At 39.1% G+C, this 13,684-nt stretch overlaps 1 protein-coding gene across 2 annotated transcripts in view; it reads left to right on the forward strand.

Moving 5' to 3' along the window:
* Positions 1 to 13,684, forward strand: part of SHTN1 (shootin 1) — a 67,574-nt gene that overhangs the window by 42,466 nt on the left and 11,424 nt on the right. For both annotated transcript variants that reach the window (XM_042791865.1, XM_042791856.1), the window contains exons 9-14: positions 845 to 991; positions 2,299 to 2,452; positions 4,662 to 4,767; positions 6,492 to 6,574; positions 10,315 to 10,424; positions 11,068 to 11,121. In XM_042791865.1, coding sequence (XP_042647799.1) covers positions 845 to 991; positions 2,299 to 2,452; positions 4,662 to 4,767; positions 6,492 to 6,574; positions 10,315 to 10,424; positions 11,068 to 11,121 — 654 coding nt within the window. The remainder of the gene's footprint in view (positions 1 to 844; positions 992 to 2,298; positions 2,453 to 4,661; positions 4,768 to 6,491; positions 6,575 to 10,314; positions 10,425 to 11,067; positions 11,122 to 13,684) is intronic.

Consider the following 13,684-nt stretch of genomic DNA (forward strand, 5'->3'; position numbering starts at 1 on the left):
CTCTATCTGAAAGAGATGTCAAGATGCAGAGTAAATTCACTAGGAAATTTTTTGGATAGGAAGCAATCTTTTTTTTCCTGAGTTCCTAAATAGTCTGGAAGGAGCAGGTCTCTTACAGAAACTGCATATGCTGACAACCTCTGCACCTCTTAGGTGAACCATAGAGAAATGCATGATATTTTTATCAGTCTTTAGACTATTTGATTATTATTTTTTCCCCCCTAATATATCCATTCCCCACATCAAAAATATAACCAAGAAAGAGGAAAGAACACAAGGATCAGAACAAAAAGGCTGAAATTGCCCTGAAATGCCTTTTCCCAGGGCAAGTTCATACACTGATTATGCAAACATGGACTGAAATTAATTTCCCAAAGACTCTCCATCATTCACATATCCAGGTAACCCTCAAATAAGTGGGCTTTATGCCAAAGCTTGCAGATATGTTTGAGGAGACCCCCTGTGAATTCATAGACATTTTTTCCTCCACCTAGAATTCTTCTAATCTCTCCAGAGTTCCCAGAATAGGGATCAGATTGTTCCCATTTCCAGGAAATAAAATTCAGAGATCTGTTTAAATTTTTAATGCTGCCAACGTGTGGGTGATTGAGGTGTAGCAGTGGGTAGTTCTCTCAGCAAACGCTTGGCTCTTTTCAGTGTGAGCTCTTGTAGATTTTACTCTCAAACTTCCTTTTCCCTTCCTTCTCACCTTCTTCCTCACTATCCCATGCATAATAACACAATGTTAATTTCTTCATTTTCTTTCCAATTGCCATTTTTCCCAGGATAGCATTAGACTCTGCTTAACTATTGTTTTTCTGGGGGATGGGTTTTGTTTTGGCAGATGTTTATTGAACAAAACAAGATGAAAAGGCAAAGTCAGTTGCTTCTGCAAAATTCTGCTCCTGATCAACAGCTTATGAAGGCTTTGGATGACAATGCTAAGCTAACCCACACATTAGAAGAAGAGAGGCTTCAACACCAACAAAAGGTAAAACAGGATTACTTTTCATCTCATGCAGAAGTCTTTGAAAGCCTCCTGAATTAAAGGATTGTCATGTGTTTGTTATGTTCAGAATTGAGATCTTGTCCCCTATAAGAGTTCACAATCTAAAAACTAAACAACAGAGAAGCTTGTGGTTCCCTTCTTCTCGGTCACTGGTAAGACACGAGTACAAAACCTGAAGGTTTTTCAGCCTGAAGGCTCTGGTTTAGGTATTTTATTCTGGATGCCAGTAAGGTACAATTACAAGCATGAAGTCAAGTTCCATTAAGTGAAGAAGAGATGACTGGAGAATATTTTGGACATTGCGTAACATAAAGGGTATTTTGGGGGGATAAGCTAAGAAGACCAGGAGTTGAGAGGTAGACAGTTCACATTACTGGTTACTTGCTAAAGAAATGCACGGGGAAGAGCCAGACATTCTGGAACAGAGAAATGTTAGGTGAATGCTTCAAAGTGGTGTGATGGGATCTAAAGTGCTAGGATCTGAACAAATATATTATTTGAAACTGGACTAGATCAATCTCTAACTGAGAGAAATCACCATTGCTTCACTTGAAAGCCTGAAAATGAGTTTTCCCTGAGCTGCGAGGCTTGTTCTTAAAATCCTGGTAGTACAGCAATGCTAGGAATAAGTAGACAGTTCCTGTACTTTCATCAATGCAGCAGTACTAAGGCTATATGTAATCTCACATTCTCCTGAATTAGTATTATGGAAGAATAATTGCCAGTTCATAGAAAACCTCTGCATCTTTGGCTCCTTGAAGTCCAGAGCAAAATGTATGTATATAGGGATTTGGGAAGCGATTGCTACTCTGCACCTGAATGCTGCCTCTAAACCTGATGTTCCATAATTCACCCACTGGCTTTTGCATGAGTTGAGACAAGGGAGTTTAAATAACCAGCCTGTCAGTGGAAGCAGTCAGTGAGAGAAGAAAAGTGTCAATGTTCTCGTGCTTCAAATGAAGAAATGTTCTGAAATTAAATTCTAATTATGTGATAAAAACTCTATAAAAAGAAAAAGGGAACATCTTACAGCTTAAGTACTTTGGAGCTAAAGACATATTCTAAAGAAGAGGTAAAATGAGTTAGGATTATAATAGAAAATTCTGACATCTCTCAGAAAAATCAGTCTAGCTCTCATTCAAAAATTGTCCTCTTTCTGGGACTTGTAGTTCACTCCTATACTATAACATCATGTTTTTAGGAGTAACTGTGCATAATGGGTTATTTGTCAACAGGGAAGACAGAAAATACCTTTTATTGTAGTGAATGCTATTGTTTACCAACTGCAGATCAAAGAATTGGAAGAGCAGCTAGAGAATCAAGTGCTGCATAAGGAGATTAGTCGTCTTAAACAGCAACTAGAACTTTTGGAAGAAGATAAAAAGGAACTGGAGCTGAAGTGTCAGAACTCAGAAGAAAAATCTAGAGACCTAAAGCATTCAGGTAAAATCATGTAATAACTTTCATTTTAGAGGTACAGTGGAGGGGGTGTGAGTGATGCACATCTAATAGAATTATACATGTTATGTGTGAGATCCCAGAAACAACAACTTTTGTGTAGCTGGAGATCCAGACCTGTGCCTCACAAAACAAAGTACAGCAACTGCCTTCAACCACAGAACAGTTGTATCCAGAATATGTATGAAGAAATAACCTTGTAAAACTTCTGTAAGGTATTAAAATACTGTTGTTAGATTGTCCTGCACGTTGCAGATGGATATATACACGTAAATGGGTTTCTGTGTGAAAGACACAATCCTTCGTATTCAGCCAAAATATATCCTCTTGCCTAGTTTTAAAAATAAATAAAATGGGATAATGCTTGCATGGTTTTTTTTTTTCTTGCAAAGATGCACAGTGATTTATCGAACTGTGAAGTCTACATTGTATGAATTGTACAAAAACATCCCATAATTATCAAGCTACGCAACCATTTAATAGTCTTGCAATAGAAGACACCAGTGAAAATAAAGATATGATTTAGTCATATTAACATGTGAGATAACAATTTCTGCTGATGTGAGAGGGTCTGGAGGGGGTGTTTCTTTTTTTTCTCTTTTTTTTTTTTTTTTTAATTATTTAAAACAAATATTTAAGAGGTAGGTACTGCCTTCAGAGCCCTACAAAGGGAGTTAGCCAAACAAATCCGGTGGGCTTTTATGGCTCATATCCATCAGAATGATACGTCTAAATCTCTTACTTGTAATCAAATATTTTGTTCCATGTCAAGTGACTGAAAGGAGAGAAACAGTCTTGCTAGCTACTGTGTGTGTCTGTCTCTAAGATTTAAACTAATGCCCAAACCATATGGGCAGAAAAGATTCGCAGAATATTTCTGAGGGAACGACTGTTGCAATACAGATCAGTTATCCGTTACTGCTATCAGGATGGTGCCTGGCTTGTCTGCAGCATCCTTTCTCTTGAATGAGGAAATTTCCGACCTAATGCTCTTTATTTAAATTTGCTTTTAAAAAGGGCGCCTGGTGTATGTGGCCTTGCTATAGGGAATGTGTGGCAATGGCTGGTTAAGTATTTGCACATATCTTGTTCAGCTCAAGGCCTAAGCAGGTGCTAATTTTAAGTATGATACCTGCTCAGAGAAGCATTTAACCCCCCATCAGAGGAGGCCAAAGTCCCTATCCTTAGTTAACACTCCATGTATAGCCATGCTTTTCTGAAATACATCCTTAAGAGCAGGATTATCTTTAAGCTCGTTAGCAGTCTTGCTTGGAAGAACTGCTTTCCGTTATGGTTTTACATTACCCAGCCTTAAAAATATGCCTAGGCAGCATGAATTCTCAGCTGCCTTGGAAAATATCTAACCTTCACAGCAGATTCTTTCCTTCCAGGTTTGTTTGTCCTTCAGAAAGGATTTTTCAGCATAAAGATTGTACCTGGAATTTAAAGTCACTCAGTTGATTTTTTTTTTTTTTTCACTTTTTCAATTTAAAAGTAAATATTAAATATTGTAATTTTAATTTGAATCCGTCGTTACAAGAACAAAGAGCCATACCCATTTTGGAAATCATATTCTGTACCTCTGCCATAATTCCTACCGTAATCAGAACAATTGCTAATATTTTTTATAACTAAAAGAAATATAAGACTTTTTTATCTGTGTTTCTGCCCTTCCCCAGTTAATTGCATTTGACAACATTTCAAGTGCAGAAAAGTAATTTTCACATTTTAGACCTGACACAAAAACAGGAGAGAAGGAATCCATTCTGCCCACTGCCCAATTTTGACCATATTTATGGGGAAAACCCACACCATCAGCAAGACAGATAAGTCTGGAAGCTGAAGTTGTTAATTTCTTTCACCATGTGTTAGTTCAGTCTCAAAAGCAATCTCAAATAGACTGTCACAGGAATGTGATAAACTTGCCCCTGCTCTTATAATTTTAGGGAGAGTGTCAGTTTCAAAAGTAACTCAGGTTGGAGGTAGCTGCTTTAATGAGAATCTTCTGCATCTAGGACATTGTTCTGGGTAGAAAATGTTGCCAAAAATAGAACTTCCTATCAGTTGTGTGGTTTAGTCTTGTTTGATTTTTAGGTAATTAGTAGCTTTTTTGCTTAAACCTTCAGAGTTGGTTTTTAGAGCAGATGTGAGAAACCAAGAACTCACTCTAGTTTGTTTGATTGCTCTTGTCCAGTTGATGAACTTCAAAAACGAATACAGCAGTCTGAAAATCCTGTCCCACCTCCTCCACCGCCACCACCACCTCCTCTTCCTCCTCCCCCTCCTCCTAACCCAATACGGTAAGTGCTTAAATGAAGGGTCACAGCATTAATGCTTTGCTGAAGCAGAATACATTACATGAGCTTGCATCCAAGTAGGAAGAGTGGCTTTGAAGAAAAAAAGGCTTTCTCCATCAGTCTTGGGCTCTTTACCAGCAGGACACGCTCTGTGCCCCATCTGCCAACACCCTGACCAATTTTGAACAGTGTCTGCCTTGCCAAGCCTAATGAATTGTCTAGACTGTGACTTTGGAGGAGGAGGGATACCTGTCTCCTCTAAATTTAGGAGATTATTTTTTTCTATTCACCTGATAGCTGTAATTATAGACTTGTGAAATGCTTGTCTGAATGTACTGCTAAGAAAAACCCTTTGAACCAAAGGATATGTTGGATTACTGTGTCCCACTTCCTGTCGGATACTGGTTATGAAAATGCAGTCTCCATTGAGTTCCCACAATTACTTTCATAAGCTAAAAAGAAAAAAACAACAAAACAAAAAAACCCCAGAAAATCAGCACCCCATCATCAAGCAGTTTGGGGCAAAATTATCCAAATTAAGCCATATTTTTACAAAAGACTATAAAAGAGGCTGACCAGTATATGATGTATCAGGCATTAGACGCAGATTAACTAAGCTCTAAAATGTGCTTGGTTAATTTTAGGAACTCAGCTAATCTTCATGTAATTTTAAAAATAAATGGACTTCGATGACACTTTCTAACCTTCTGCAATAGAAATTACATACAGGAGTCTTGTTAACTACTGTGTTAAATATGTGAATAGAGATGATTAGTAGGGAGAATTCATCCATTTGCATCTTGCTTTGTTTTTAGAAATCTAAACTGAACATGTTCTGAACAATTGTGTTTGGTCTTTCGCTCCTTTTACGTCTGTTAACTCATTTGACTTGCTTGCTTCCTTCTCATTAATGTGTAGCATGAATTAACTGCGTGGGGGTGTTGTGGGGTTTCATTTAGTTTTGTTTAAGTTTGTGCCCTTTACTATTTGGAATCGATAACCCTATTCATTTTAAGCCATACAGTAGCTAAAATCATAGTATTTCCTTCATGAGCTGTGACGTTTGTGTGCATAGAGGTTGTTTCAGAGCCTTGGCACTGGATGCTGCTTTTTTCTGGGACAGTTTTGTCCCCTTATGTCAGAGAGGTCACTCTGCTCTGTAAGGAGCAATGTTCAGTACAGAGTGTTAGGCTCCACTGACACATCAGATGTGCATAGGAGCTTATATTTGAGCTTTAAAATGAATCACTTCCTTGCCTGGACTTTTACGTTTTGACTATAGTAAAGGGATAATTATTTGATGCTGTAAGAAGATTACAAACTTGGAGTTGGTGAGGAGATATTGAACACCGTATTTAAGTGTCCTCTGGAGAATAATACTTCACTTCAATATCTACAGCTCTTCTTTCCTTTTATTATGCCAGAGCAGCTTTAATTTGTCATGTGTCACAATGAGACACTGTCTTTTAATATTCAAATCTGGAGTGTTTTGATTTGTGCCTAATGTCTGTTAAAAAGAAATAAATTTCTCTGGTGCATTTTTTATGGGAGACATCGTGGGGGGTAATTCAGTACATACATCTGCATTCAAGAACTGTTAAATGAGTCTTTTGTAAGTAGCTGTATAATCAGGTATAAGCAAGCTGTTTGTGTGTCATGTTCAAGTTCATTCTAACAGTGTGCAATACAGGACAGAATGACAATATGCGGTTTCATTTCCCCTGAAGGTCTCTCATGTCAATGATTCGCAAGAGATCTCACTCCAACACCAACGTGAGCAAGAAGGAGAAACCTCCTCAGCAGGAATCAGGTATGGCTCATCCTCCTTCAAGTCATGCGGATTATTCACTAGGTACTGCAGATAACACTAGTGAAAATGAACTGTGGGTACAGATAGTGATGCAGATGCTTATAATTGTCAACATTAACTGCTGCTTTCCATGTCCCAGCATATTCATCTACCTTGCAGTCCAGAAATGTGTTTGTGGCCCAGGTATATGTACTCTGAGATAGGAAGTGGTATCTTCGGTACTATAGCCGTGGTACTCCTCTGGCAGGTGGCTAAGGACTTTGGGTTTGTCGAGTTTGGAGAAAAGGAGCCTTGAGAGGTGACCTCCTCACTTGCTACAGCTTCCTGAGGGAGGGGAAGAGGAGAGGAAGATGCTGATCTCTTCTCCCTGGTATCCAGTGATGTGAGAACGGTACAAACTGTGTCAGGAAAGGTTCAGAATTGGTATTAGGAAGCATTTCTTTATAGAGGGGGTGGTCAAACACTGGAATGGGCTTCCCAGAGAGGTGGTTGACGCCCCAGGCCTGTCAGTGTTTGAGAGGCATTTGGACAATGCCCTTAATAATACGCTTTAACTCTTACTCATCCCTGAAGTGGTCAGGCAGCTGAACGAGATGATCATTGTCCCTTCCATCTGAAATGTTCTGTTCTAATCTACTGCAAGCTTCCTCGATTTCCCAAGGAAATTTGTGTAGTCCTCGTAGCCATCTATGCCGCCACAGCTGAGCTGGTGATCATCATCCAATTTACTTTTTCCAAATGGATTTTAGTAAGAACAATCTTTGAGGCTGCAGATCAGAAACCTTAAGGGAAGACCTAGCACTTGCTGTAACTGAAGAAAAGTTCTAATCTTCCTACTTATGTCTCTGATGCTTATCAGATATGCCACTGAGCCGATTTCATTCACTGACGTGATAGAAAAAAATTATCTTTCCTTTTTTTTTCCACTGGGGAGAGGGTGGTTATGTTTCTTATAGGTTCACGGGAGAACTTGGCAAGATAAGCACTAAGTTGGGTATGGTGACGCGCTGGGTGAGGTGGCTGGGGAGAGCAGGGTGGTTCAGTTTAGGCCTTGTGCTGTTACGCTGACTCCATGCAGCTTGTTGAGCTGCACCCTGGCAGTTTGGTACTGCTTGTAGTAGCTGCACTCTAGCAACGTTAAGAGGTTCAACGTGTGCCTGTAAACTGGAGACACTACAGCATGTAGCTGCAGCTACAGTATTTCCAGAGCTTTACACTTCCGCAGGTTATCTGGCAGAAGCAGAAAAACAAACCCAACAAGCGTTAAGCAGAGAGCAGGTTATATGCAGCATAATAAAGGGAAATTTCCAAATTCCAAGTGGCTTCTTGTTTGTGATTTCTTCTGTCCAGAGCCTCTCTGCAGAGCTAGTTTGTTAAATCCTTCAGTTTTTATCCCTCAATTCATATCTTGTGAAACTACCACTTGGAGTTGACTGTAATGCTAATCCTTTAATAATACTGAAAACCTAAAACAAGACAGAATCTTGCACTAAGGTGGCTCTGCATGCAAAGTAACAGCTGAAATTGCATTTTATTGTTGTTAATGGAAGCTGGAAACTTAGCAGGTTGAGAACAGGAGGTAAGTACAGATTTACAAATGATCATGAGTGCCTGAAGAGTCAGAGCTAGTTAGACAAGCACTGCCAGTTAAATAAGGAAGGTTTTTCTCACTGTTTCTCTCTTCCTTCTGAAACAGCAGGAGTTTCTTTGTAGTGAATTGCTTAACTCATTTGCTGCCACTTAAACAAAGAAGGGGGCTGCAGAAGGGAACCTGGCTGAAATTATAGGTATAGGGTATAACTGTTAAAGAAAAAATTGCTGTTAGTAGACTGTAATGGTATGTAAGCATGGCTGGTGTGTTGGATGGGACCAACAGGCAGGATATGGGTTTTTCAGGTGAGAAACTGAGGAATGGGGTGACTTGGGCAGGTCCCTGGGGGAATCTTTGGGAACTGGTTACCAGTCTGAGAGAAATAAGGTGGTTGGTCTGGGTAAAATAATTAGAGAAGTGACCTTGTACCGAGATCTCTGATGAACAGTCAATCTTATTTTTCAGTAAAAGTTCAGTTACGTTGCCTTCATTTATCAGGTTTCCTTGCCTTGAAGCATCCTAGATGTTTTGATTACACCTTTTTGTTGAGACTGTTACAAACAGTGATTGCAGGAAATGCTATGAAATTCACTATAAGTTTTCTACACCCCATTCTTTCATTATTTATTAGGAAACTTTAACAGTTCTGACCTTTCATCAATCACATATAAACTGCTTCTTCTCTTAATAGTAGAGCTGTTCTTAAAATAAAAATAAAAAAAGGGAAAAAGTTCTTTCTTGATCTAGTTATTATATCCAACTTGAGGCTTGTTTTGACCCTTGTTAAGGACTTAGAATGATTGGTTTCTATCCCATACCACCAATTAAGCTTTTATATTTGAAACAGCCTGTTTGTGAAATTAAAGCCTGACATTAAATCGGCTTACAATACAGAAACGGCATTTCTATGAATCATCAATAGTACCTTGACAAGTGAGCGAGCGAAAGTCTATTTAAAATTCCTGTTATATAAGGTACAACGTTGCAGCTTTGAATAGCGTCAACTGTATTTCTCCATGTATTTGCTTTAAGTACTCTTTTTTTTTTTCCCTTTTTGGTATGGCATGTTAAGAGTCTTTTGTTACATTATCCAGAACACTGATAAGTTAACAGGTATTGTTTAGGTTCATCACACAGCTTCCCATTTCATCTGAATATTTTGCAGTCCTGATACTGAATCCCTTGAAAAAGCAACCATTTTTTTTTGTGGTATTTAAGTTTTGCCCTTTGACTCAATGTAGTGTTCTTTAAATGTGTGGGTTTAGTTCTGCCTGGGATGTTGGTGTATTGTTCAGACAAGGTTCTCAAGCCCCTGTGAAATATGAGACACTTTTGGCAGTCTTGTGATGGGCTGCATATGGGCCTTGCCATGGGGCATTTTCAGCTTGTCCTGTGTCAATGAAGCTGTGGAAATTTCTGCTGAGTGAAGAGATGCAGTGGAAGTGGGGATGTGTTCTTCAGACCTTGGTGCTTCAGTCTTTAGCACTGACTGAGCTTTTGCAATTCCCAAACAGTTATAGAAGCGCTGCGTTTTCCAGGATCTGGGCCCTGCTTCTGTCCAAACTTCTGCGAGCACTGGGGTTTGGTGTTGGCCAAGTCCACAGCTGGATCCTCAGTGTGTGTCGATTGGCATTTTATCCTTGAAGAGCTTCTGACAGTTTAGCTGATAGCAAAGATCGTTAATACTGCTGTATCCAGAAACTAGAATTCCTGACAACTAGAGATGAGGTTGCTGGTTTCTGCTACCGTATAGATTTATGCAGTGTAAGGTAAAGTGACTCTTTGTGGTGGGGAAAATTAAGAGTAAGATAGTGGTCCTGTAAGAAGGGCTCTGTGAACAGCCCACTTATGGGGAGAAAATTAAGCCTGTATATTTATGTTTATTGACATTTTTAATAAGGCTGAGAAAAAGCATGGATTTGGATAGTACATGATGCCTCACACATGCAATCAGGAAGACCCACTGCACAGAGTACACTGTATATGTAAATGCTATTTCATCATTAAAGCTAATTTATCATTATGGTAACTGTCTGTATATGGCAGGCAAGCTGTTTAGGAAGCTATCTGTTTAACATGCTGTTTTCTTTGCACTATTTATCTGTAGTTCATACCTGAAATGCGATATGCGCTTTGATTTTTGGAACAGGTGAAGAAGTTACGGATCTGAAGAGACAAGCTGTTGAAGAAATGATGGACAGAATTAAAAAGGGAGTTCATCTGAGACCAGTCAACCAGTCAAGCAGGCCTAAAACAAAGGTTTGGAATAAATAGCACAGCAATAATATTAGCTAAGTACAGTAATGCACACTGAAAATAAACCAAGCTTTCTGTAAAACATTCAAAAGAATACATTTGCCTCCCCTCATTTGCTTTGCTTGATTTTGAATAAAATTAATTAGAGCAGCATATATCTGAAGAACAGAAAAAGAAGTGAAGCCAACAGTAAGTAAATAGAAGCCCAGTTTCTTTGACACAGAAAGGAGCTGAAAGAAAACATCTTGTAAACAAACAGCTACTGAGAGACAAAAAGCGCAGAGAGAATAACTGAATTGGGTAAAGGGAGTGATCAAGTAGAGTGTTTTTAGCAGTATTTCTAACTTTTCTGTAACACTTAGGACTAATACCTGAATGTGACTGCTATAAAGTATTGGTTACCATCTTCACAAAAGCATAATCGTTCTTCACGTGTAGGCTGTGATTCACAGTGTTAAGAGCTAAGACTCTTCCCTTCATCTGTATAAGAAAATAGATTGAACGTTAGCCACGTGCCTGTGAGAGGAGAGGGCAGAGGAACATAATACAACTGCACGCCCTGTGCGATGTCTGTCTTCAAGTACAAACTCTGTCATCGTCCATTTCATGTGTTTTTTAACACGCATGTTATGATGTTTCTTTACAGCCAGAAACACCAAAGCCCTCTGAAAGTGCAATGAAAGAATTAAAAGGCATTCTGGTAAGAAAACTTGTCATTTATATTGCAGGGTTTTTTTCCTCATTGAGGTGACCGGGCCGTCTGTGTGAGGTAGCTGAGTATTTGAAACTTGTGCATTAGTGTTTTGGTTTGAAGCTGTAGGGCAGTTTGGAGTAAATCCCCTGATTCCACTTTTGACTTGGGCTGACTGAACAATTTCATTTGGTTTTGCTAACAGAATTTATTTTGGAGAAAACTATCCTGTTAACTCTGCTCCAGATTTGTATGTTCCTGCCACTAGAGGGGATGTTACGGTCTCTACCTGTCATAGATCCTCTACAAACTTTCCAAGTGCTCACAGTGGGGATGCTTAGGGAGGGAGAGGCAGCTAAGTGTTTCTAGTCCAAAGTAAAGGCCCTGGACTATAAATAAAGTAGATGTAGGGTTCTCCTCATCAACTGCTCTGAACTCCTGCTCTCTCCTGAGGCACTGGATTTTTTGTTAGCGTGGACGTAGCCTAAATAGAGCAACAGCTCTCTAGTCTGTCTGCATTTATATGTAGAAAAAAATGATTCTGAATAGCTATCCACATGCCTGTTTATCACTAAATGAAAACGTTAGGTGTGCATTTGGTCCTGACCAGGTCAATGTGCTAAGTTTGCTCCTGTTCTGTCCTTTACTCATACATTGCATTGCTTATTTAACTGATTGCTTTTTTTTGCACAAGTGCTAAAGTTGAATCAACCAGTCAGAAAGAGCTGTCGTTCTTGCTCCCTGACTTCTGTAACCCTGAAGCTTTTAAAGCTGAAGTGAAACTTTGACACATCAGGTGAAATTTTGCCTTTGTAAGGTGAGGTATGGTGGAATGCTGCCTGTATTGAAGCAAAATGCTTCACGTGCACTCTGCAGCAGGTGAGGCTAATCATTCTAATCATCCATGGTAGCACCTAAACAGCCCTTACAAAAATAACTTTAGTATTGTGTTGGGTGATGTAAGACAGTACAGCAAAGAGTGTAGCCACAGCCTGTGCTGTGATTTAAAATCACGAGTGTGGCACCAGTGACATGTTAAACTTGCTGTTCTCCAGTCACATGAAAGCAGGGGAAGAAGGGAAGAAATGATCTAGAGAGCCACCAGACCTTAATGCTGAGCTTTAATTAGAGTGACGCATAATTAAATGGGGAGGTAGATAGAAAAGGAACAAAATGCAGCAAGGAGATTATGTTTTAAATGGAACTCTGTAATTATAGGAATAGTTTGGTATGGTGTGCTGTTTGGACCAGTGAGGGTTGGACTGAACGAGCCTGCCGAAGGTCCTTTCGTTCTCTAATAGCTGTTTTATTTCTTTGACACTTTATCACTGACATCAGGGGAGACTTGATTATGTACTTTGGAGGGAGCAGAGAGAAACCTACAGTCACTGTACTTCTATATCTAGCTTGTTGCTTTTGAGCCCTTCAGGATATTTGCAGTATAAGACAAACTGTATAAAATCCAATTCCAGTCTATTCTTGAGACCAGTCATTATGCACAGTCAGACAACAAACATGGGGGTGGGATGTGACGGAGTAAACATTTGTTGTTATTATGCTAATTATGCAGTTCTTGTAGACCTCCATGTAATTGTTACAAACAAAACACATTTATGTTTTGTAAATTGCAGTGTTTGAGTGACAGTTGCTCAAGTTGCTTTTGTATGTATGTTTGTACAGATCTGGAGCATACTACTAATTAATAATGTACCTGCTCAGTTAAATTTCAAACAGTTGCCAAAGAAAATATTTTCATTTTTGTGGGGGGTTGAAGAACTAGAGTTGCTTTGTTGGGATCCTGAAAGCAGGGCAGCTTTTGCAACTTGCAATGCCATTTCCTTTTCTCATTTGCTATTTCTGCTTAGAAGTTATGTGTTTGTCAACAAAAGCTGTTAAGAATATGTTATTTAAGCTCTGGAAAAATACTATACCAGTCTGACATGTTTTGGAAGGCTTAATAAACAGGATTCCTGGGCATTCCTAATGATGGCAAGACTCAGAGGGAGAGTGAAATAGCATATAGATCCCAAATTTTCAGTTGGATTATAAACAATTTGGGGAAATTTTACAGTCAAGTGGGTGCTGATCCAGTAACTGACTCCTGTCAGTTGGGAAATGCATGCAGTATGCACTATGTGCATGTTAAAATTCATGTGGGCAAGTTTGGGAGGTTTCAGGCTTTGATTAAAACCTTTTTTCCTCCCACCTTACAAAAAGTGTTGCTGGACTTGCAGCTTTGCTGATACAAAATACTAACCTAGGCATCGGGCATTTCTATTTTGAATGTATAAAAAAAACTTTTCAACTTGCATTCTAACTCTGTGCATAATAGAAACCATGAAGTTTGTGAACATAGGGTTAAATTTATGGCAGATCAGCTAGGTTATAGGATATAATAACATGCTGCAGCTGCAACTTGTACATACTGAATTCTACAATATGTGTACACACCAGGACGCAGCAACACTGGACCATGCAAAAATATAAACCATACTGGAGCAGTACAAGATGGTTCTTTGGCTTTTTGCTAATAGAGGTTAATTACGGGCACGACAATGCCATAGCAGTTTTT

This window comes from Tyto alba, unplaced genomic scaffold (assembly GCF_018691265.1).
Source record: "Tyto alba isolate M040663 unplaced genomic scaffold, T.alba_DEE_v4.0 Super-Scaffold_1, whole genome shotgun sequence".
Classification (NCBI taxonomy): Eukaryota; Metazoa; Chordata; class Aves; order Strigiformes; family Tytonidae; genus Tyto; species Tyto alba.